Below are 24,709 nucleotides of genomic sequence, written 5' to 3'. Positions count from 1 at the left end.
TACAATTATTGACACATTTGGAAGGGTACATATGATCTTTTTGTCCTTTTTTTTTTCTTTAATTAATTTTTGTTAAAATCCCAATAAAGTCCACTAATCAAAGCTTGGTTTTAAATGATTAATGCCTGCATCGACAGACTCCACTGTCAAAACCATATTTAAGCAACAGTAGAGCTACACTGAGTCGCATACAAGTTTGGTCAAAATGTCCATGGAACCAAACAGGGTGTCTTCATTGCTAGTTCTATTCACAACAACTATCATTCCTCTGTTCTGTTCGGCCGTCGGAGAACACCACAAGTTGCCCGGAAAATGGGAGTTACTGACGAGCAACTGTGGAATCTCGGCAATGCATATGCAACTACTTCCAGACAACAATGTAATAATCTTCGATTGGACTAGAAGGGGTCCATCCAACATTTCATTGCCACCGAATGGAAAATGTGATAATGGGGATTGCACTGCTCACTCAGTTGAATTCAATCTAGTGAAGAAAACTGTCCGGCCACTCTACATTGTCACCAACACATGGTGTTCGTCGGGATCGTTGTCTTCGCGCGGTGTGTTGATTCAGACTGGAGGGACTGACCTTGGATTTAAAGTTACTCGGTACTTCAAGCCATTCGTGGGTGGTGATTGGATTGAACATCCAAATGGACTACTTGTACCGAGATGGTATGCTTCGAATCAAATCCTTCCCAATGGAAAAATCATTGTCGTTGGTGGTAGAGATCAATTCAATTACGAATTCGTTCCTAAATCAAAACCCAACTATGACAAGCTCCACCCTCTCAAATTCCTTGATGAAACAATGTATCATTCAGAAGTTGAAGACAATCTCTACCCTTTTTTGCATCTATCTCCGGATGGGAATCTGTTCATCTTCGCAAACGACAGAGCAATTCTTCTCGACTATGTGAAAAACAGAGTTGTCAGAACATACTCTGTACTTCCTGGTCGTGTCTCACGCAACTATCCAAGCACAGGCTCTTCGGTTCTTCTTCCCATAAGACTATCATCGAAATATTCCTCCTCAATTCCAGACGCAGAAGTTCTTGTTTGTGGTGGGTCGTGGCCTAATGCCTTCAATGAAGCGGACAAGAAAAACCATTTTGTTGGTGCAAGCAAAACATGTGGTCGGTTGATGATTACAGAGGAGAATCCAAATTGGGTTATAGAGGAAATGCCGACTGAACGAATTATGGGGGACATGATTTTGTTGCCAACAGGAGATGTATTGATTGTCAATGGAGCCAAAAATGGGTCTGCTGGTTGGAATTATGCGAGGTCCCCTGTTTTGAATCCTGCTCTCTACCATTCTGATTTCAATTCAAAACCTAGCAGGTTTGAAGTGATGAGTGCTTCGAATAGGCCACGAATGTATCATTCAACGGCTCTTTTGATTCCAGACGGTCGCGTTTTGGTGGCTGGAAGCAATTCACACAAAACTTACAATTTCAGTTCTCTCTACCCAACTGATTTAAGCATTGAAGCTTTCTCTCCGCCGTATTTGACCTCGAAAACTCATCCTCGTCCGCGGATTAATTGGATTAAGCCTGGTGTGAAGCTTGTTTATGGCAGGAAATTTTCAGTTGGAGTTGATTTGGGAGGAGAAGAGTTTAATGGGAGAATTGACTTGACAATGGTGGCACCAAGTTTTACTACACATTCATTTTCAATGAACCAGAGAGTATTGTTTCTGGCTGTTGATGGAGTGGAGAAGAAGAGGAATGGAGGGTCTGTTATAAAAGCTAATGCTCCAGCGACGGCGGCATTGGCTCCGCCGGGATATTACCTCTTGTTTGTTGTCGGTGATGGTGTGCCAAGTACAGCAATTTGGGTGCATATTCGGAAACGCTAGTTGCATTGTAATAATTGTCTACTTAGTTTTTTCAACCATTGGCTCATTGCTATCAATAATTGAAATATCAATTCAAGAGAAGGAAAAGGAAAACATAATTCAACATTTTATGAATGTTTATTTCCAGTTTTTCTTTTAGTGGCAAAGGGAAATACAATAAACTACAGCACCAAAAATATCTACGTATGCCATCAAGATTCAAGAGTACACGAACACATTGGGGGAACTTAAATACTTGCTTACTATCAATAATATTGTCCGCTTGGGTTCTTCGGTTCCCGTAAATATTTCGAACCCGCACTGCTTTGTTTCTCCTTAGTCCAATTGTTAAGGGCAAAAGCCGAACTCACTAGGTCAAAGCCCAATTCACTTGGAGTAGGTAAAATGCTTTGTTGCATGTTAAGGGCGAGCTTTGGCTATATTAACCCATTGGTTGGGCAAGCAATGTGAGACTCACTCATAACACTCCCCCACACTTGGGTTAAGTTATGTCAGGTCCAAAAAAATGGAGTAGAGGTTAAGTCTAATAAGATCAAATTGCTCTGATTCCATATCGGAAATCCATACCCCCATACATGTTAATAATATTGTCAGTTTTGGGTTGTCCGATTCCTATAAATACATGGGGTCCGCATAACTTTGTTCATCTTTAGTCCAACTATTATGGGTCAAATCCTAACTCACTTGAGTGAGTTAGGAAAAAATCTTATTGCATGTTAAGGGTGGGTTGGTGATAGTTACCCATTGATTGATTGGGCATTGCCCAAATTATATGGCACTAACTCATAACAAACACGTAGGTTTGGTTAGAAGAGTTTTCCAGGTTTTTTTTTTTAGTTGATGAGACTGTAAAATCATTGTTTGAGTTTTTTTGAATGAATAGTTTCTGATTGATGAGAAAATTTTGATATAATGATAGGCAGTAATAAATTATATTATTATTTGCTTGAAAAATTAATTTATCCACCCCTGGGGAAAGCATGCGAAACAAATCTGATCCGTATACAAATAAATGCAATTCACCAGAAAAAATAAATGAAGTTTTTTTTGTCGGTCAGAAAAATAAATGAGTTACTAAATGTTTGTTAAAGCATTTATATTTACAGCTCAGCTAGGACTGCAAACCACGGATTGTAGCCCCCTGTTTTAAGGAAGTTATGCCCACTTAGATTTTGTTACGCTTTCATGGGGTAATATCACTTTTGGATATTAAATAATTTGACCTAATTCAACTCGGAAACTCATTTTTTAAACGTTTTAAATTGAGAATCGAAAAATCAAAATTGTTTCAACTTAGTGACTCATCAGTTTTCTGCCTATTTGGGCAGCCAAATAGCTACGTGGAATAAAAAAAAATTATATTTATATTTTTTTTACCTGATTTGGCTTGACAAGTTGATAACTTGGATATTCTTATTTTTTTTTAAAAATCTAGTAACACATGTAAAAAATAAACCCAAAAAATTTAAAATGGTGTCAGTTTCCTCCAATGGTGGTGAGATTGTCTAGATCGGACGACTTTTCTCGTGGTGTCTAGATCTTCGAACGTGATTTCGGGGGTTACGGTGGATGAAAATCATCAGGGTTGGTCGAGTTTAGTTCGTGGTGGCTTGAGTTTCAATTTAGTCCGTCGTCGTAGGTGTACTCATGATGAAGAATAAAGAGATGGTGATGGGCCCATGAGGAACAAACCTGTGATGGCAATCCCCCGTATTCACAAGAACATGCAAAAACCTCAAACCCCAAAACCGACGATATAATTAATTGTTTGGATGGATTTCTAACACAAAATAATGAAGAGAAATCAAAGGCAATGGATGTAGAAGTGGATGTGAAGATTTTAGGGTGTGATTGTGTGAAGCCTCAACGTCCAGACGTGAACTATCCGTCCGTGAGATATTGAATGTGCTTAAATATTTTTGGAGTTTCAAATTCACCATGCCAGCTTCTCTAGCTCGAACCAGAACTTCTTTCTTCGGTCATGGACTTTAAGGCCCATTTTTGAAGTAAACTACTAAATGAGCCCAAACTAAACAATAGTGGGCTCCAAGCTCTTTCGCTCTGGAGTCTGGACCTCTTTTTTCGTTCATGGGCCACAAGGTAGTTCCCTACTCTGTTTGGACCAAAGGCCCATTTTGAGTAATAATAAGGCTACTTTAGTTATTTCCTTCAAAATAATAAGAGACTTTTGGAGGCCGGTACACCAGATTATACTTAATTGTAAAAAAGTGCAGTCACTAAAACATCCTTTTAAAAAAGTACACTGGGATCATCTTTTACCAAAATAACCTCAAATTTGATTTTCTCTCTCCACGAATTGTGATACAATAGTGATACTTTTAAATAGAAGATCCAATTTAGTGTTCAATTTATATCTTTTGCTTATAAAATGATGATATAAATGTTAGAATGTAAATTTGATTGCATTACATGTCTTTCTAGTTCAATTATGTCATTTTAGTGGATTTTTGGTGTTGGTGATACTATAGTGATACATCTCTGCAGCTGTAAATGTTTATCCAAAACGAGCAAGAGATGTACAAACCAAGAAAAGAAAACCAAGAAAGGAAAAGTGATTAGGAAGAAGAAGTATGCATATTGGTTCAATTACATCATTTTAATGAATTTTTGGTGTTGGTGATACTATAGTGATACATCTCTGCACTTGTAAATGTTATTCCAAAACAAATAAGAGAGGTAACCAAGAAAAGAAAATCAAGAAAGGAAAAGTAATTAGGAAGATGAAGTATGCATACTAGTTTCATTGTATCATTTTAGTGATTTTTTGGTGTTGGTGATACTATGGTGATACTATAGTGATACTATAGTGATACATCTCTGCAAAAAACGAACCAGAGTTCAGATCTGCAAAAAAACAAAGCACAGCCCAGATTGAACAACGAAACATCGTCCAGATCTGTCAAAAACAAGGCAGAGCAACTCGACGCAGTCCAGATTGAGCAACGACGAAGAAGGCGATGAAGAGAGGAGAAACTCGACCAAAAACGGAGAAGAAGGCAACGAAAAACAAATTCAGATCGAGAACAAGAAGAAGAAGAAGAAGAAGAAGAGAAAGAAGGAGATAACTTTTAGTAGAGAAGAAGGAGAGAAAGAGAGGAAGTTGGATAGTTGGAGGGAGAAGAAGAAGAAGAAGGAGGAGGAGCAGGGTATTGTAGGTATAAACTAAAAAATATCTTAAGTCAGATGACCAAATTACCCTTAAATTGTATTTTTTTACAATTTTAAAAATGTCCATGACCTTTTTACAATTAAGTTGTCTAAAGTGTTCTTATTGCCAATTGTCCGAAATAATATCTAGCCAGGAGCCTAGGTCGTCTATTAAAAAAGAAAAAGAAAAAGAAAAAGAAAAGAGACCATTTATATATAATTAAGGCAAAATCTTGTCCCTAATTAACGTTCCAGCTAGGATTAATTAGGTTGTTTTCTTTTACCAAAACTATTTGAGAGTTTGAAACGTGTGGATAAATCTAAAAATCTTCTTTGTAGATTCTGTCTCTATATCTTCCCTAAGTTAGCCAACAGCACGTAATTTAATAACTGCATAATTCTTTCCATTCTTGACTGTGTCATGGTCTCCTCCACACAACCATCAAAAATGGTTTTAGAAAACAATTTCAACAGTCAAAGTTGGGTACGACAAAAAAAAAGAAGAAAAGCTTAACCATAACCATATAATTAACATAGTCTAGTTTCTGTCTTTAAATTAATTACTTGAAACTCTTTCACTCCTTCGTGAACTTCAATTAATGATGCAAGAAAAATTAGGGCAAAATAAGGTTACCTTGCAAACAAGTTTGAAATTTCTAAGAAGCAATGGTCGGATTAATTGTGATTAGGTGCCCACTCGATTTCAACAATAAATGAACCGCACAATTAGCTAAGTGAAACTCCTAGGTATAATATTGAACTCAATCTAATTACATCATGCTTTTAGAATGTTTTTGACTCTTCTTATTTTTATTTTTCACAATCACTACGGTCTCTACTTATGTACAGGTAAAATACGGTGAGATTTATTATATAGCTGATTTTTATGGTAAGGAGGATTACATAAGATACAAAATATATAGATAAATTTTCAGGTGCGGAGATCTGCACCTTATAAATTGACGTATGTTTTATTATAATTATGAAAAAGTGAACAGCAGTATGATCCACTACTTTGGGGCCACTGCTATAAATAAAAAGTTGGCCTTCGTCACTTATAAATCATGGATGTCCTTATAAGAGCAATTGCTTTCATCATATATATATGAGAATCCAAGAAGGACAAACGAAATTCAAATTGAGATTTCTTTTCTTCTTATCGAACTCATATTGCCATAATACATTTTTCACATATGGACTTACTTCAACTTCACACACTCGAAGAAGAGTAGTAGAGAACCTGCCAATTGAGGCATTAATCCTAGTAAAGTTATTCATTTTGGTTGGATAGTACACATCATATACTATATATATATATATACGGTGGCAATTGCTTCATCAAACTTGTGCAATAATCAGCTCGATCTTCTCCAAATCTCCTCAAGTTCTCTAGCAAATGCCTTCTGTCTTTTAATAACAATGGTAATATGATCTTTGTGGTCGATCACCTTAACTCGCGCTCGGGGAATTCGTTTCTGGACATTGTAGCTACACTCAATTGGGATCAATTCGTCATTCCTGCCATGAATTAGTGTGACGTTACATTTCAGGCGGTCGCGGACCGTGTCGAGGTAACGGTCAAGTTTTCCGGCAGCTCCACAAATAATGTTGTGTAGGGTATGCCATGCTGCATTGTGTGTGTGAATGAAGAACCCTTCAAGCAAGTATGTCCTGATCCTGTGCCAATAACAATGTTTTTGCAACCCAATAAGATTTGCATTAAGAAAATACAGATACAGGTAGATACACGTCTTTGTCTTGGAAGAGTTAGCACCATCAATGAAACTAGTCATATTCATGGAGGTATAAGGAGGCTAATAAATGTATGGAAAAAAAAATTCTTTCAAATTAATTTGACCTAACTTGACCTAAGTAGTCTTTCCATGAATAGTAATCAATTCTATGGACCTACTAATGAATTACTTCTTCTTCATATATAATCGATGGTTATATATGTTTTCATCTTTGGACGATTAATTATACGTAGTCAATAATTTTTTGATCACCTATCACTTTCTCCAACAGAGACTTGCAACAGTAGTTTTCTACTTGTATATGTATATTATATATGGCACTTATATATATATGTTCTCTGTTACAGCCAACATATGATAATGGTTTGCCCAACTACTCACTCTTACTAACACAAACAGAAGAAATGCCATGTGTAAAGTACATATTATTGCTGGTCCATAGAATTTTAGCATTCATGGAAATGGACATCTGCCAAAATTAAAATGGGTTAATTCACGTAATTAGTTATTTGATTACCAAATGAATAGGTAAATTAATAGAAAATCCAAAAAAGAAAAAAGAACATGATTCAAAACTTGAGGGAAAAGACTTTGAAAAGGAAAGAACAAACAGGAAGTTACCGAATCAATGTGAGGTGTAGAAATCAAGCACAAAAGTATGAGCAAATTAAAAAAAAACAAAGTTACGTAAGTAAACAACATGACAAAATGGTGTTTAATGCATGGTTTAGGGTCGGTGGAGTAGATCAGGTACCTGTTTCTGGTGACAAATTTGGTAAGAAATTCCCACAACCTGTGGTTCTTGCAGATGAGCAGGCAAACTGTCCGCGAGACATGCTCGTACCAGCAAGCAATCGATGCACAAAACGCCATCGCTGGCCAAACCCTCCGCGGAGCGATCATTCTCATCGCATATTGTGCTGCCTGTGCACCCTTTGGCACCGGGTAGTATGGCTTCAAAAAATTTAAAAAATAAACACAAAATTATATCGAAAAACATATAAAAAAAATTAATTTAATAAAATTGAAAATGAAAATGAAAATGAAAATCCTTACTGGTGCTAGCAGAGTGAGAGACTTGACCGAGCCAGGGTGTTTGACGGCAAGTGCAAGGGCTAAGATGCAACCTAAAGAGTGAGCCACAATGTGGAAGGACTTGACTTTGTATGGTTCAATGACTGAACTTTCAATCATGTCCAAATGATCTTTTAATGTGTAAAAAGAGTCAATTGGTTTAGGACTTCTCCCAAATCCTAGTAAATCAATTGCGAACAATCGATAAGTCGATTTTGCAGCGGTGGAGAAGTTTGGAAACAATGTCTCTGTCCAAAATGCTGATGATGATATGAACCCATGAATGAAAAGTACATCTTCTTTAGCCTTATTACCTGAAACATTAACAATCATAAAATGTCAATTTAATTTAACTGTTCTCAGAATCAAATGCACTCAGTTATCTTAATATTCTATTACCTTTTGGACCTTCTGCTTTGACGTAGAGGGTTTCTTTGCAAGAAGACGACCAAGAATTGCACAATTGACAATCACAATCAGACCACCTTGGAATAAATTGAGGTTGTTGTGCTCCGTTAATCTTCCCTTGAAGCATTTCAACAATGGTGGAGTTAACGGTGACCGATCTCACCGTTCCTTTCTTGATGATCACCTTCTCGCCCTTAGTTGTTACTCTAGAGACCTCGGACACAAGCGAAGGACGCACGTAGAGAGTGTCGGAGATATCCTCCATCTCCAGCTTGCTCGAATTCATACAAACAATCTTGGACTCACCTTGTTCGGAGACCAAGATCTTGCCACTACTAGTAATCGCTTCTTTAGTGGAAGAACAATAACAAGGCTTCCATTCAGCTTCGATTAACAAATCTGCAACTTTGTACACATAACAGAGAACAAAATCAAGGAGGTCCAGAAAACAGAACACAATGAAGCTTATAGCCTCGTTCAATATCTTCCCAATTAAACCCATTTAGATCAAACAGAAAGAGACCACCAAATCGAGAGAGGTAGCTACAGAGTTACAATGGTGTTTTTAATTCACATAGAGTTGTTATAACATGCAGAATGTGATTGAACAATTGTTGTCTATGAGAGACAAGACAACAATGGTGCTCTAACGTTGCTGTTGACCCCTATCAAAACATATCGTCTCTTTAGGGTTGGATGAATTGGAAGAAAGTGTGTTGGAGAGCTACTCTCAAGACTTAATACAGAGAGAGAGCTAGGGGATTGGCAGAGAGACAAAGTGATAGAGGCAGATATATGGATTCATTGGTTCATTTAACAACTATTGCTATTGCTGTTCAAGGAAATTAAAGTTAGGTGGTGGTTGAACCTCCTGGTGAAGAAAAAAAAATATACCTCCATCTCAAGATTTTAGATTTCCCACATTTATGACAAACTATATATTATATCTATATCTATATATAAAATTTGTGGGTAGCTAAAATTAAAGTGGGGTTAGCCCTATCTAACTGATTAATGGAAGTAACATATTTTTCAAACTTGAGTCAGTCTTTTGGAAGGTCGATCTAGTGTATTTATGACTTGCCGTGTTGGCCACATGACTCCCATCCTCTTAGGTATACAAGCCCCTCACACCTCCACCGTCCACTGTGTTCTTTATAAATGTATGATCCTAATATTCGTACCATAATAAAAGATTAACTAAATTGGGGCAGCTAGTCCTTCTTAATTATACAACAAATCTTTGTATTAAATGTAGGGAGTTTAACTAATGATGATTTCACTCTTTGCAAAATATTTCCCAACTCTACCTACATCAACTATCTTGTCCGCTTTGAGTTATTTAGTTTTCGGAGATACATCGGGCGTCCACGACTTTATTTTTCTTGAACTGTCTCACTTAATGATATTTGAGCCCTAAAAAAAACTTCTTAGTGTGATAGAGATATGAACATCATTATATATGACGTACATAGCTCGGTAATACCAAACCGATGTGGTATTCTTGAGTCTTGACAGAAAATGAATGTGGGTGGTGCCATATGTCAATTACTTGTATTCTAGGTGGCTCTTTGATTTGATATGTAGCATTGTATGATAAACAACTTTTTTGTGAAAACAAATTGAAGTCTTAATCGAGAGTTTATGTTCATTTGATTCAATTAAAATGATTTAGTGAAATAGTAGTTGGCACTTTTTGGTTGAAATTGTACGACAACGTATTTTAAAACTGAAAAATCTTAATTGACATGATATAATCAGAATTAAACTTCGTTACCTACATGTGAAGTAATTTAAAAAAAATTTGTGGTCCAGCATAATTATTTTTTTTGGCTCAAATCGCATTAAAAAGGGGTCACTTGGTCGTGATAGATTGGATAGTCGATAATAATTATCAGTCTCAAGAGGCTAACTGGTTAACCACTAAAACAAATTAATGGAGTATTGTAGGCAATGCAAATGAAGTGATGACACGTCAAGAATTGTTCTTTTGGATTTTTTTTTTCTATTTTGTGTGTGTTCATTTTCTATTCATGTTTTCTATCGTCTGAAAACATTCCTCTCTCTCTTTTTTTTTTAGTTTTCTCTTTTCAGGTAATTTTCTAAAATGACAAGTAAAAGTATTTTTTAAAATTATTTTATATTTTTTGAAAAATAATAACAGAAAACTCATGAAAGACAAACCTATCAAACAGTATTTTTAAAAAAAAGAAGAGAATAAATAGCATTGGAGGATCTCAACTCTCAAGTCTCAACTGCCAGACTGTAGTATTGACCTTCGAGGCTTTGACAGCACAGGATTAGCAAAGATAGTCTTCTTTGGCGGCTCGGCCCATTTAAGCATTAAAGCTTTGGCCCGTAGCGGTTCTTGGGCCATCTATCGGCCCATCGCTTGTTAAGGACCTGGTGCGTGTGTTTTTGTTAGGAAAACTATATACTAATTTAATTTTTTAAAATGTCGTCTCATTGTCACTCTTGAGATTTCTTCTTCTTCCGTTTTTTAAAGTGAGATTTCTTCATTTAATGCCGTTAGTTTTGGTATATTTCATAATTCAAGAAGGAAGCACAATTTATTGTAATGTTGAATTAATAGATGTGTGATATGCCGACTAAGGGACATTTTGTAAAATATTAGCCACAATTATGTCATATATGAGGAATTCTCATTTGCACATCTAATTTACACACTTAAAATACACATCTATATTTTCACCGTTGATTTGAAACATGTGGAACTCAAAGCAGTGAGCCCTACCTGTCATGTCAAACTTCACTTAATGGGTGTCACTCTTAGTGTGTAAAATCAGTAAACATTGGTCAGCATTGGAGAATAAGCCGTACTGTGTCTATAATTCTATCTATATATATATATATTATTAATTCTTGTAACTGTTCTTTTGTCTTGAAATTCAAATTTTTAGTACTACAGTACTACTACTACGTCTCACAATATGACATGTAATTGACAATTTCCATATTGATCAGTTCAAACATGTCACCTGCCCCTTGTCTGCAGCAGGCACCATGCGCGTCATGGTTTGGTAAAAGAATTGAATCAGCAATTCTTCCTCCTTAATTATTTAATCAATCGTCAATTAATGTTGCCAGAATTAGCTAGATTCAAGTGGAATGGACAAACTAATGAATTTGGGAATTTCTACGTCAATAGTGGTCGTGGTCTATTTCTTACAATTAATCCTGCCTTGTCTTGCTTTCACTTCATTCCTGTTTGGAGACTCTTTGGCTGATGCCGGAAACAATGACTATATCTTCACTTTTTCAAAGGCTGATTCACCTCCTTATGGCATTGATTTCAAGCCTTCCGGTGGCCGTCCCACCGGTAGATTCACCAACGGCCGCACCATCTCGGACATTCTAGGTAGGTAATCCCACCATTTCTTTTAAAAAAATCAAAATATGGACGTTTGCATGTATGTATGTATGTAATGAATTCACCTGGACCCAACAAGCTAATTTTAAAATTTTTCATAAACCCATTAGTGAAATTTAATTGTGTTGTATATATGTGAAATTAATTTCAAAGTAATTGGTCCTGCAACACACAGTAAGAAATCTGGCCGGCTAGTGGTAACCGACATTTCTTGTAGCTTATATGACCAAACTACCATGATTAATGCCAAAATTATTTTGGAATTCACAAGAAATGGCCTAAATTTCTTACCTTTTTTTTTTTTAAAATTTCTGACCTGCTATGGCTTAATTAATCAGGACAAGCACTCGGAGCCAAATCATTTCCACCACCATTTCTTGCACCAAACGCTACTCAAGCTAATTCACTTCTCACCGGCATTAATTATGCTTCTGGAGCTTCAGGAATTTTGGACCAAACTGGCTTCTTGTTTGTAAGTGCTGTCTTAAAACTAATTTTTTTTTTCTCATGTAATAATACTTATAATTGCTTCTAGATAAATGTGAAATTGTTTCATATACAGATTGGAAGAGTCTCTTTAAGGCATCAAGTGAATTATTTTGAGCAAACCAGAGCTTATATGGTAAAAATAATGGGAGAGAATGGCACAAAAGAGTTCTTAAAGAAGGCAATTTTCTCTCTAACAATTGGGTCCAATGATATATTGAACTATGTCCAACCATTAATACCATTTTTTGGGCATGACAAGGTTTCTCCTAGTATGTTCCAAGATTTCATGGTATCCAACTTGACCGTACAACTTAAGGTAACTGAAAATTAATTATCTCGTACTTAGTTACATGTTTATCCTTAATTAAGGCTTGTTATTGTTGTTAATTATGTGCAGAGACTCCATGATTTAGGAGCAAGAAAGTTTGTTGTAGTTGGGATTGGACCACTTGGTTGCATACCAATAGTTCGTGCACTAAACCTAGTATCAACTGGAGATTGCTCGGTCGAGATTAACGAATTAATCCGTGGTTATAACAAGAAATTAAACGAGACTCTTCAAGGATTAAATCAAGAATTGGGACCGGAAGCCGTATTGGTTTACGCTAATCCCTACGATATTTTCCTAAGGATCGTACTAAACTATGATCAATACGGTAATTAGTATTGGCTACTAACAATTAATTAACTAAGTTAATTTCATTTCTTCATGGTAATATGCTCATTCATTTTATGTTTTTTTTGACAGGATTTGAGAATGCATACAAGCCATGTTGTGGGGGGTACTTCCCATTTTTTCTATGCTTGAAAGGTAGTAATGGGAACACAAGCTCTACAGCTTGTGAAGATCGATCTAAGTATGTGTTTTGGGATGCATTTCACCCAACTGAGGCTGCTAATCTCTTCATTGCAAAGGAATTGCTAGATGGGGATCCAAGTGTAACCTTCCCAATCAACATTCGTGAGCTCTACAATTACAAGTCCTAAAGTTACTCGTAATTTAGAGGTTAATTGAATTTGACCCGTTTCAACTCGATGATCTAAAATTCAAGACATGTCGTTATAATCTAATTACTGAATGTTTGACGTAGTTATCTAATATATAGTCACTCAGATGGGGACGTGACATTAAAAAATCAAACAAATATGTTTATTTTTCAAAAAGAATAATTGATGACCGAGCCGCCCATCCCAATCACAGTCTATCTTCATCAACAGACAACAATCCCAAAACAAGGCCGCTACAACCAATCACAGCCACACCCACCCACCGACCTTGGACCACATATACGGTTGTTGTGGCTCTCCTGTTTCCAGTTTCCACTCCCCAAGGTCCAACCCAAACACTGCCACCATTCACCAACCTCCACATTAACCCCTTGAAGGCTTGAAGTAGCCTGGGATGACACAACTTAATTGGAGAGATCGCATAAATCATTAGAGTCTGTTCCAGCATTTATCAGATCAGCAAGGTCAACTCTGTCTCTGTATATAGTTGTGAGACAGTTATTTGAAGTTTCTTATTCCCCCATTGTCTTTGCTCCATTCATTATATGCAGAAACCTGGCCGAAATATATATATATATAGACATAGTATAGGCCGCCCATTTAGTGTTTATAAAAAATTGGAGTTGACCTTGATCTTCGTTATCTGCAAGAACTTTCATTCTCATTTTTAACTGCCACCTACACATGTTCATAACACACCATGTACAAATAAATTCAGAGAGAGAGGGCAGCTAGCACCAGTTCACCCGTGAATGGACTTCATTAGTGACACAAATTAATGGCAAGCCCAATAGCCCATAAACCAAATCCAAGTTCATGAATGTTATATGTCATATATATTGATATGAAGCACAAATACCATAGTATTTGGACCCATATTTTTCATATGCTGTCCATATTTTTCCTTCTTGTGTGGTCCTCTTGCTCTTCAATTACTATTCAGTACTCATATTTATTTCTCTCAGTTAATGTGTTGTGCCAACTGTAGAAGACTTGTGATGGGCCCATTTGGGCTTTTGCTATCAAAAGGTCCATTGGGTGTAATGGGTCACGACTCAAATGGGAAACGGAGCTGCGTCCATTTGGCCCATTTTTGAAAACTTGTTGAATTGTGGTCTTAGAACGGCCTACACAGAAAACCCAGTCCAGCTATAACCCAAAAGGTGAGGCCCAATGTCTTGGGCCACTTTATGGGAAGCCGGAAGCCTAGTCAAATTGGGTTTTACAGTACAAACGTGGCATCAGCTTAGCCTCACATCCTGCCAACTATATCCACACGTGTCACTCCATTCTTAACTGTCACAACTGCAAAAGCTTCTAGAGCTTGTGTTCCTCAAACAGTCCAATTTGTTTTGGGTCTGTCACCCATTGAATCAAATGGATGAAATCAATCTCCTTTTCCCGGTAATTACTTCGTATGGCTACAAAAAATTCTATCTGAAAAAAGAAAAGCCTAATATTACCAACCATAATCTCCTCCTTGTGGTTGATAGGCACTCTTGTTCTGAATTTGTTCTTGTTGAAATATCAGGGAAAAATTGAATCGTTTTGATGTAAAGAGAAGAATTATAGCGCATTCATGGGAGTTCTAACTCCAAGTCTTCAAGCAATCCACTTGAGAACTCCTCAACGTCTTACATTCAACAGATGCAGCATCACCCAGAAGAGTAATATCAGATGTGGAATAGCAGAGCCGTCAGGAGAGCCAGCTCCAATGGGACAGAAAACCAAATACAATGATGGGTTTTTCGAGAAGGCATTCATGACTTTGTTTGCTAGGAAAATGGAGAAGTTTGGACCATCTGGAGCGGAAACTAAGGAGAAGGAGAAGGGGTTTTTTGATTATGACTATGAAGTGTTTGTTGATGTGTCTAAGAGTGTCATGAAGGGAAGGTCTAGAATGCAGCAACAGGAGGTGGTTCGAGAGGTGCTTCTCTCAATGCTCCCTCCTGGTGCGCCTGCTCAGGTGGAAGTTTGATCTTGAATTTTTAGTGTCTGTGATCAGTTGGTGAACCTGACTAACAATTAGAGGGAATTGATCATATTTTTATTTCTTTATGCAGTTCAGGAAACTATTTCCACCAACAAGGTGGGCTGCTGAGTTCAATGCTGCATTGACAGTACCTTTATTCCATTGGTTGGTTGGTCCTTCTGAGGTAAAAGAATACTGAATTGTTATTTTGCTCCTATATCATTTTAGTCTTCTGTGCATTGTTGCAAAGGTGTACCTTAATTTTCTCTTGCAGGAAAAGCTATGTTAGACCTGTTTCTAGGAATAACTGATTAATATTCAAAATGAAGGGTTTACTGAATTGTAGCCAATATCATGGCTATTGATGACTTCTAGAGTGAATTTAAATCGATGGTGCAATTTTCGCATTTATGTTCTAACCCACTATTTATCGTCTTGATAGACCATACAGTATTTGAAAAATCAAATTCATATTGGATACTCTTTTTTGTGTAAGAGATTTCATAAGCTTTGAATTGGTCAATAGGGGGTTAATGCACTATCTCCGGACTATTCGAAGATTAAAAACTTGTGAGACCATTGAATGGGTAATCAAAATCTATGATAGGTTGATATTGTAGCCAATGTCATGGCTGTAATTTTTTTAATTGAATCAGTAAACCCTTCATATTGAATATTAATCAGTTGCTCCCAGAAGGTGAGTGTACTGAAGCCATGGTAGGGGAATGCAGCCGTTGAAACTCGAAACTTTTTGAGTCTTCAGATACGCTAGAAGGGTATTAAGAAATGGAAGCATAAGTATCGTAACCCTATCAGAGGATTCAATAAATGACTCTTTACTTGTCGTTAGCAGACCATGCAAATCCACGAGCTCTTGTTTATACCATTACCATGTTTTTGGTCTGTATAGCCCCTAAGCCAATACTATGTTATGTTAGGCCTTTCAACTTCAACATAAGACAAAATTTTGTTCAGTTTGTTAGACCATTTCCTTGTGAAGCAATATGGGATCCAGTCCTTTTTCCCTTTGTATATATTCGTTGTGTGCATCTCCCAACTTATCCGTAAATTGCAATCTGAAACTTATATTTTCTGCTTTGTCTGACGAATTGCTGTCATGTTATAATTTTATGAGAATCCATTAGGTCGTGGAAGTGGAGGTAGATGGGGTGAAGCAAAGAAGTGGAGTTCACATAAAGAAGTGCAGGTAGTAACCACTTCTAGTTCAATCTTCATAGCAGATGTATCAGAGAAAATGCTTCTGTTCTGCTTAAACAAACTGGGAACAGCAAGTTCAGTCTTGAAAGACAATGGAAAACTGACAAATGATAAATTTTCATTTGCAAAGTAGACTCCATATGCTAATTATACTTGCTACAACGATTCTGTTCTTATCAAAGGTACCTGGAGAACAGTGGCTGTGTGGGAATGTGTGTGAATATGTGCAAGATACCTACTCAGGATTTCTTCACCAATGAGTTTGGACTTCCTTTAACCATGAACCCTAGTATGTATGCTTCGCTTAGTTAATTATTGTGTGTCCCCAGAACCTTTGATTCGTGACTGAAACACTAATAAAAATCCCGGTCTTTCAGATTTTGAAGACATGAGTTGCGAAATGGTGTATGGCCAAGTTCCACCACAATTTGAAGAGGACCCAGTGTCTCAACAGCCTTGTTTTCCTGATATTTGTAAGTTTTGGGGACTCTCAAATATGTTAACAAAGTATAGTTTCCTGATTTCTGAGTACTACTACTGTTCATTCAAAGGTTCCATGGCGACTCCCAGAGCTAGCGTTTGTCCTAAATTACAAGCTTGAGATGATTTTCACAGTTGGGATGATGGCAGAAAGAAGTAAACTCAAACAAGTACTGCTATCAAGTTCATTGGTACTCATATATACCACCCTCATACATGTAAACTAAGATGTATATATATTAGCTTGGAACACTGTGTATTACTTGGTCAGTAATAGTATCAATACATTCATGATTCATATTGATTTTATTCTCATCTTGTCATGTAAAAATCATATGCATATTTCCTCCTTGTCTGATATGGTGCTGTGGGGAAATTTTATGCCTTTTGAAACTACACTTTTGAGCCCAAAAGTACATTTGTTCTCTACTCTAGTTCACCAAACTAAACCAGAAGCAAATTGTGAGTTGTGGCATTGCTTTCTGTCTAAGCTTCCCTCCAATGTTGTAAATACCATTCGGTCCAAACGGCAGAAAAGGTCTTCAATGGTATTATTACAATTATAACAATATCTGTGCCCAAAACTGTCAATTCACATCCTAATTTTATATCTAAATAAATCAATGAATTAGAAATAGTCGGTAGAGATATCAGAGACGAGGCTTATTCATCTTCTTCGTAAGATCTGAGAGAGAGATCAATTGTTTCAGATCAATATGGCTCTCTCTTTTCGTTCTCTCCTCTTCTCTCTCTGCGTTTTGATACTGTGCTCTGTTTCCATCGCGGAGATACGGTCCACGGAGATCCGATCCGACGAACGCCCCATAATTCCCTTCGATGAGTTTGGTTTCACTCACACTGGACGTATCGAGCTCAATGTCTCCCAGATATCCCTCTCGAACCCGAACCCAGATCTCGATCGCTCAAAGCTCGGGTTCTTTCTCTGCACCCGTGACTCATGGCTCCACGTGCTCCAGCAGCTAGAGGACGGAGAGATCGCCTGCGCTTTACAATCTGACCTAATCAAGAGTGTTTACACCTTTAATTCCTTGAAGAAGGACCAAGTGACCTTTACCACGGTTTATTCCATGACCGATGCCGACCAGTTCACGCTCGTGTTCGCAAATTGCCTCACTGAATTGAAGGTCTCGATGGATGTGAAATCGGCCATGTACAACCTTGAGGGCAAGAACGGCCGCCGGGATTATCTCTCAGCCGGCAAAACAGTACTACCTAGGGTTTACTTCTTGTTGTCTTTGGTTTATTGTGGTCTTGCTGGGCTATGGATTTACGTTTTGTACAAGAAGCGGCTCACTGTTTTTAGGATTCATTTCTTTATGCTAGCCGTGGTGTTGTTGAAGGCGCTGAATCTCATTTGCGAGGCTGAAGATAAGTCGTATATTAAGCGGACTGGGAGCGCTCATGGTTGGGATGTGTTGTTTTACATATTCAGCTTTCTGAAGGGAACTACGTTGTTCACTCTTATTGTGTTGATCGGTACTGGATGGTCGTTCTTGAAGCCGTACTTGCAGGACAAGGAAAAGAAGGTGTTGATGATTGTGATTCCACTCCAGGTGGTGGCTAATATTGCGCAGGTCGTGATTGACGAGACTGGGCCGTTTGGGCAGGACTGGATTACATGGAAGCAGGTGTTCTTGCTTGTAGATGTGGTCTGTTGCTGTGCTGTTTTGTTCCCTATTGTTTGGTCTATCAAGAACCTCCGCGAGGCTGCCAGGACAGATGGAAAAGCTGCCGTGAACTTGATGAAGTTGACATTGTTTAGGCAGTATTACATAGTGGTGATTTGTTACATTTACTTCACGAGGGTTGTTGTCTATGCACTGGAGACTATTACCTCTTATAAGTACCTTTGGACTAGTGTGGTAGCTGGGGAATTGGCTACCCTTGCCTTCTATGTGTTCACAGGGTACAAGTTTAAGCCGGAGGCCCACAACCCGTACTTTGTGATTGACGATGAGGAGGAAGAGGCAGCAGCAGAACAATTGAAGCTTGAAGATGAGTTTGAATTGTGATTCATGTCAAAGAAGTTGGTGCAGTTATCGAATTCAGAAAACTCAAGGTAGAAACCTGATAGTTACAAATGGTTGATTTTGTTAAATTTCAGTCTTTTAGGCATACGTGTTGTCGTGTTCCATGAATTACTGTGTGCTTGTTGTTGAATATTCACTTTGTGATACTGTTAGGGACTTTCATATTGTCTGTGGGTTGGATATCGGCTCATGAAATTACTGAATCCATGTCTTTTTCTCTCTTGGGAATGAATTAAGTCCTAATAATATGTCGAATTTGAAGCATTGGGAAAATTTTTTTTTATGTCTGTTCCTTTGTGAAGATTAATATCCTTAAGCAAAGCCCATGCAACACTTGGTTTGTTACCTTGTGAGCTATATGTGTTGAGGAGCAGAATTCTGTGTTGTTAGTTGTTACTTATGGTTGTTTGTTTAATTTGAGTGAATAATATGCTGGGATTTTTTTGAATTTCAGCTATGTCTGATGCCTTTATTGTGCGTCCTTATTGAATGTGAAAAATCAGTTTGTTACTATCTTGATTCATGAATAACATGTTGTTATATCGCCTTTGAAGTGATCAATTATATGTCTTTTTTTCGTGTGCTTTTCATCCTTGATTGATGAGTCATTTAAGTTATGAGCGTGTACTGTGTTTGATGTCACATTTTCAGAATTGATATATTCTCATTCAGCAAATATGAAATTCTTTTCTTATCATTTATTTATGTTTCCTCTTCTCCTTCTCACGTCCCTGTTGTGTAGTTGTGCAAATGGTATTTTCAATTTTAATGTAAGAAATTTGTTTAAAAGGATGACAAGAAAATGGCTGCCCTATTCTTGTGTTATAGACACTTGGCTGATTGTTCCTTGGGGATAATGCAAAGCTGAATGGGCAACTCATGTATTTTGAAGGAAACAAATGTTCAGTTTGTTCTAATGATATTACTAGCAGCTAGCTTAAGCCTTGATAATAATAAATAAGAATCTGGCTTTTTTATATTTAACTAAAAATATGTGCGGTGTCTTCTGCATTCATCTCTGACATATGCGGTGCTTGTGTGGATTTCCAATATTAACATGTTGAAAACTTAATTTCCTTTCTCTTTTTATGTTCTTGCTTTTACCAATTTGCCTGTAAGCTATATTCGATCAACATGGTTGAGGTTTTCGTCAATTAAAGCAAACCTAGCTTTAAGGAAGCTATCATTAAGAGAATCTTTTTTGAACGCCTCTGGTCACCGCTGGACATTGTTTTGCGCATTTCCTTCCAAATATATCGTGGTTTTTTTACTTTTCAATGGAGATGCTTGTTTTCAAATATATGTTAGTTTTGGGGATGCCTTCATAGTCGTCTTGTATGACAAATTCAAGGTTTGATTTAGACTTTATACCGGATTGTACCAGTGGCATACTTATGGACTTGGTCCAGCTTGACTGCTGATTTATGATTATTGTTCTCTGAAACTTCTTTTTTTAATTGAATGACAATGCATGATATGGCCAGATTTATAAGTTTTTAGCAAGTGCTATTTGTTGGTTTTGTGATGTTAGGTTGGCCTAGGGATCTTCTAATATTTTATCAAGCTGATGTATCGTGTAGTCCGGTTCCATTTTGTTGTGACTTCACTGCATGTGAACTCCTAAGTTGTGACCTTTTCAATCTTCTTGTTTGGACATTATATAATATGAATCTTATTATTTCAACTTTTATTCCTTGTTTACGACACAAGCTTTTGCGAATGAGCAATTACTCAGTGAATGGTAGTATCAATATAACAAAGTCCAGAGAGAACGTGGTTTCGATGTGTTTATTTTTCATTTGCTTGGACGAGTTGTTTGATTGGAACTGGTTTGGGGCTGAGTTTCTTTTACTACTTGCGCTGCAATACAAACTAGTGTAAACAGAATAAATTTAGATGTCTTGATATCCAGAAACTAGAATAGGAACAGATGCTTGATGATTTTATAAGTAAATAGAAGTTCGGTGGAGCATAACGCTTGTGAAAATAGAGACCCATTGTGACATACGTTGCTTGTTGCCAGAGGTTTTGCAGCGACCAATTTCTTGACTTGTAAGGCATTTGCTCAAACGGATAGACAAGTTTCGACACCAGGCCCTATGTGGGTCTTGATTTTCCTGTGGCTTGGTCCACATATTGTGTCATAGGTGGTTCGAGGAGTCTGAATTACTTTACTTAAATACGAAGCTGCATCTGGTTCTGGTGTTAAAGCTGGGCAGGGGCCAACTCGTACTCGTACCATAAATAAATGATTCATAAATGATTCCCCTGTTAAGGCAAGTCTCTGGAATGGCTTTGGCCTTTGTGAGTTGTGGCCCAATTGGTGTTTTATCTTTGCTTATTTAGTATTTATTTTCTAGCAAGGTAAAAACTAAAAACACGCATGATGGTAGAATTGAGAATAGAACTGAAGACCATGATTGGAGATAGTCGTGGTGAAGGCCCGTAGAATAGGTTATTGTAGGACAGGACCCCTCCACTTCAGCCTAGAGTGTCTTTTCTCTTTTAACTTTTCAATGACTTGATTTTCTGTAAGGATACTCGGCTTTGGTTGTGCGGAGGCCCGATGATCTACAATCGTGTTTTTTGTCCTCTGGAATCTTGTCAAAGTAAAACCAACAAATCCACAATACAACTCATCCTTTTATCAGTATTTAAGAATGGTCGGTTGTGATGTCTCATGTAGAAAAAGATGAAATTTAATCAATTCTCTGCAATGTCAAGCTTTGTGAGTTATTGAGTGGTGACGAGACTAAGTTTCTTGACCTACATCCCCATGGTGGCGATAGGGCTATGTATTTTGTCCCACATTTCAAAATGCTTAGTGCATGTGCTGGTAATGACTATTGAGCTTAAGAAGACAAAGTTGTGCGGGTTAGTATGAGCTGACTCAAAGTGGACAATGTGTAACTAGTGGAGGAGTGAACTCACTTGCAGAGAGAGGGAGTAATAGACTGAAATGTAGACCGATCAAAATTAAATAAGATGGAGGAGCATGTGATGTATTTAATCTTTATCAATCCACATCTGCAAGGCGAACTTCATTCGCGGATCAATGGTCCTACAACCCCCATTGCTTTCTTTGACAGATTAGAAAAAGAGAAAAGGAAGCACCAAAAGAAAAGGCAAAGGCATCAATGAAATGATAAAATAGAAAAGAAGAAGAAGCAGAACAAGAAGATATGGAGGAGGAGGAGGAGGTGATGATGATGATGATCAGTACTACTAGTAGTAGCTCTGAGAATCCCACTTTCCCAACCTGGAAATTGTACGAGAATCCATTTTATTATTCACAACCTCATCACCATCATCATCATAAATTGAAGCATCAATATCATTGTCAAGAAACTGGGTCTTCTTTGTGGGATCCGACTCTCTTCAAGCCTGTAATGGAGACATCTGAGGTTGACATATCTCGAGCACAGATCCTGGAATTGAAGGCAAAGCTTGAATATGAAAGAAAAGCACGTAAAAAATTGGAGTCTTTGAACAAAAGACTGGCTAAAGATCTTATAGAGGAGAGAAGAGCAAGAGAAGCATTGGAGAAAGTATGTCAAGAGCTTGCCAGAGAAATTACATCAGATAAAGCAGAGATTGATTGCATGAAGAGGGAAATTGAGGAAGAAAGAAAGATGTTAAGAGTGGCTGAAGTGTTGAGAGAAGAGAGAGTTCAAATGAAGCTTTCAGAGGCCAAGGTTTTCTTGGAAGAGAAAATACAAGAATTGGAGATTTCCAAACAACGGAGAGAACTTGATACTTTCAATTCCAAACTTGAGCAGATGAATGAAGAAGAAGATTTTAAGGTTCCAGGAAAGTTTAAGAGGTTTGTTTTAGCTGAAAACTATTGTGTTGATGATCTTAGCAGTGCCAAAGCATCAAAACTTGTTCAAAGCAAAGCATCACCAGAAACAGAGAAGATGAATCAAGGAATAGACAACAGAGTGCCTAGAACTGCAATTCCTGCTAATAGTCTTCCAGGAAATCTCGCAAGGTTAGTTTTAGCTGAAAAATCATATGATAACATTAGCAGTAGCGTTGCGTTATCTGCAGCAATTCAGAGAAGAGCATCACCAGAACCAGAGAATCCTCACATAAAGAGAGGGATTAAAGGGTTTGTTGAATTTCCTAGAGTGGTTAGAGCAATTGGATCAAAGACTAGTAGTAGTAGTAGACATTGGGGCTCAAAGCTGGAGTGTCAAAAGGCTCAATTGAGGATTCTACTCAAACAAAAAAGACCCACTAGATCCAACAACCTGATCATTGGGTGAAGAATTCACTTGGTCTAGTATCTACTTCTCTTTTGATGATTAATTTGGCTTTGATTTGTTGTCATTGTTCATTTTTTTTGGCTGAAATTTTGTTGGTTATATTAAGTATCCTTGTAAGAGTAAATAGGTTTGTGGGTTACTGTGTTTTTTTTTGTTTTGTAATTGTTGAAAGTGTGATGATTAAGATTTATACTGAGCTTGGTTTTCAATAGTATTGTCTCGAATTCTTGATGGATGTTGTAGGCTTTCAAATCATGAAAAGAAAGATAGAGAAAGTGTTGTTTTGGATCTGAGCAAGTTTGCTATATAGAAGCAGTAGAAAAGTGTATTTTATGATCTGTTAAAAGGCTAATCTTTGGATCTGTGAAGAAAGAACCTGTACTGCTTCACATGCTTTCCTTTTATTGCACAAGATGGATCGTTGACTTACTAGACATTTATAGAAAAAATTAATGTTGGAAACTAAACAATAATAAAAGGACAGATCCAGATGTATATAAATAATAAATCTCTCTCAAATGCAGCAGACTTCTTAGAAAAATGTCAAAAACCTGAATTAAGGATGATATTTTGCTAATTGACAGTAAAAGTATTTACATGTAATATGAAGAATTCAGCTTTTGAAATTAGAAGCACCCATTAATGATAAGCTATTAATCATATTGTTCAGAGTCTATCCCCTGCTCACCATGAAAGACAATACAATTCTATCAAGATCACCCTTTGATTACATTAAACTACAAGCCTCTGCTATTGCAGATTTTAAGTTTAAAGCACCATCCAAGTAGCTTTGGTGCATTGAATACCCTTATGAGTCAGTAGTGTTGGTGTTGGCATCATAAAGTTCTATAACAATTCAAAATATTTATGAAAGTGATTCACTTGACTTTATATTGCTTTTGACTAATTGGTATTATGAAAAAAAAGTGGAATAAAACAGTTGAAATATCTTCATGAGGTAACTAGTAGCAGCTGCTAGTGTTGTTATCAACCAAAAGATGACATCTTACTTTGTCTGATTCAAGTATTTTGATTGAAATCCACCCATTAATGCATTAATCTAACGGAAATCTCAGTGGCTAAATTCACCTTAAACAAAGCAAAAAGAAGAAGAAGAAGAGATCCACCAAATACAAACTGAAAATAACAAATGGTGGGTCAAGATAGGAACTTTGTAATGCTAAATTAAGCAGGAGAGTATTTATTGACAATTCACATTTAGTTAATGCATCACATCATCCCTATTCACTTTGGTCCCATGTTACAACTCCCAATGTTGACTGACGGTGTCAAAGGAAACAACTTTAGCCAGTGATGTACGGCTGTGATTTCCCAAGTTCATTAAGCAGAGCCTCACTGTTTTTACATTCTACACAGACGTGAAGATAACGTTAAGAGAGATTGCTTGCATGTGTGTTGTCAGCGTTAAAAGAGAGTGAGTAAGAGAGAGAGAGAGAGGGAGTGAGTAAGATGAATTTGTTTGTATTCCAAAACAGGTGCATATGCTGGAAGCCAAGGAAGCAAAGCAAAGCAAACCTCATAACCCAAAATGGTGGCACCGCTGGCA

At 37.2% G+C, this 24,709-nt stretch overlaps 6 protein-coding genes across 6 annotated transcripts; 5 read left to right on the top strand and 1 right to left on the bottom strand.

Annotated features, from left to right (window-relative positions):
* The first annotated feature begins 205 nt into the window (after nucleotides 1–205).
* LOC120017299 (aldehyde oxidase GLOX1-like) lies at nucleotides 206–1,939 on the top strand. Its single transcript, XM_038870480.1, has one exon. The coding sequence runs from the start codon at nucleotides 206–208 to the stop codon at nucleotides 1,859–1,861; it is 1,656 nt and encodes a 551-aa protein (XP_038726408.1). The 3' UTR covers nucleotides 1,862–1,939.
* Nucleotides 1,940–6,158: 4,219 nt separating this feature from the next.
* Nucleotides 6,159–9,078, bottom strand: LOC120016517 (probable lysophospholipase BODYGUARD 3). The gene is made up of 4 exons (XM_038869331.1): nucleotides 8,257–9,078; nucleotides 7,840–8,171; nucleotides 7,538–7,737; nucleotides 6,159–6,706 (listed from the first exon to the last, which is right to left on the bottom strand). The coding sequence occupies exons 1-4, from the start codon at nucleotides 8,765–8,767 to the stop codon at nucleotides 6,385–6,387; spliced, it is 1,365 nt and encodes a 454-aa protein (XP_038725259.1). The 5' UTR covers nucleotides 8,768–9,078; the 3' UTR covers nucleotides 6,159–6,384.
* A 2,316-nt stretch (nucleotides 9,079–11,394) lies between these two features.
* Nucleotides 11,395–13,132, top strand: LOC120017298 (GDSL esterase/lipase At5g41890). The gene is made up of 5 exons (XM_038870479.1): nucleotides 11,395–11,644; nucleotides 11,995–12,128; nucleotides 12,219–12,461; nucleotides 12,543–12,801; nucleotides 12,894–13,132. The coding sequence occupies exons 1-5, from the start codon at nucleotides 11,395–11,397 to the stop codon at nucleotides 13,130–13,132; spliced, it is 1,125 nt and encodes a 374-aa protein (XP_038726407.1).
* A 1,405-nt stretch (nucleotides 13,133–14,537) lies between these two features.
* Nucleotides 14,538–17,184, top strand: LOC120016771 (beta-carotene isomerase D27, chloroplastic-like). Its single transcript, XM_038869686.1, has 7 exons — nucleotides 14,538–14,557; nucleotides 14,685–15,119; nucleotides 15,217–15,309; nucleotides 16,271–16,332; nucleotides 16,526–16,632; nucleotides 16,721–16,816; nucleotides 16,895–17,184. The coding sequence occupies exons 2-7, from the start codon at nucleotides 14,733–14,735 to the stop codon at nucleotides 16,942–16,944; spliced, it is 795 nt and encodes a 264-aa protein (XP_038725614.1). The 5' UTR covers nucleotides 14,538–14,557; nucleotides 14,685–14,732; the 3' UTR covers nucleotides 16,945–17,184.
* A 282-nt stretch (nucleotides 17,185–17,466) lies between these two features.
* On the top strand, nucleotides 17,467–19,138 carry LOC120016769 (protein CANDIDATE G-PROTEIN COUPLED RECEPTOR 7-like). The gene has a single exon (XM_038869684.1). The coding sequence runs from the start codon at nucleotides 17,540–17,542 to the stop codon at nucleotides 18,854–18,856; it is 1,317 nt and encodes a 438-aa protein (XP_038725612.1). The 5' UTR covers nucleotides 17,467–17,539; the 3' UTR covers nucleotides 18,857–19,138.
* A 168-nt stretch (nucleotides 19,139–19,306) lies between these two features.
* LOC120016770 lies at nucleotides 19,307–23,430 on the top strand. Its single transcript, XM_038869685.1, has one exon. It carries the CDS (start codon nucleotides 22,057–22,059, stop codon nucleotides 23,140–23,142), a length of 1,086 nt encoding a protein of 361 aa, XP_038725613.1. The 5' UTR covers nucleotides 19,307–22,056; the 3' UTR covers nucleotides 23,143–23,430.
* The last annotated feature ends 1,279 nt before the right edge of the window (nucleotides 23,431–24,709 follow it).

This window comes from Tripterygium wilfordii, chromosome 15, assembly GCF_013401445.1.
Source record: "Tripterygium wilfordii isolate XIE 37 chromosome 15, ASM1340144v1, whole genome shotgun sequence".
Lineage (NCBI taxonomy): Eukaryota > Viridiplantae > Streptophyta > Magnoliopsida > Celastrales > Celastraceae > Tripterygium > Tripterygium wilfordii.
Note: the sequence above shows the minus strand (reverse complement) of the source record. Positions and strands in the feature narration are given on the sequence as shown.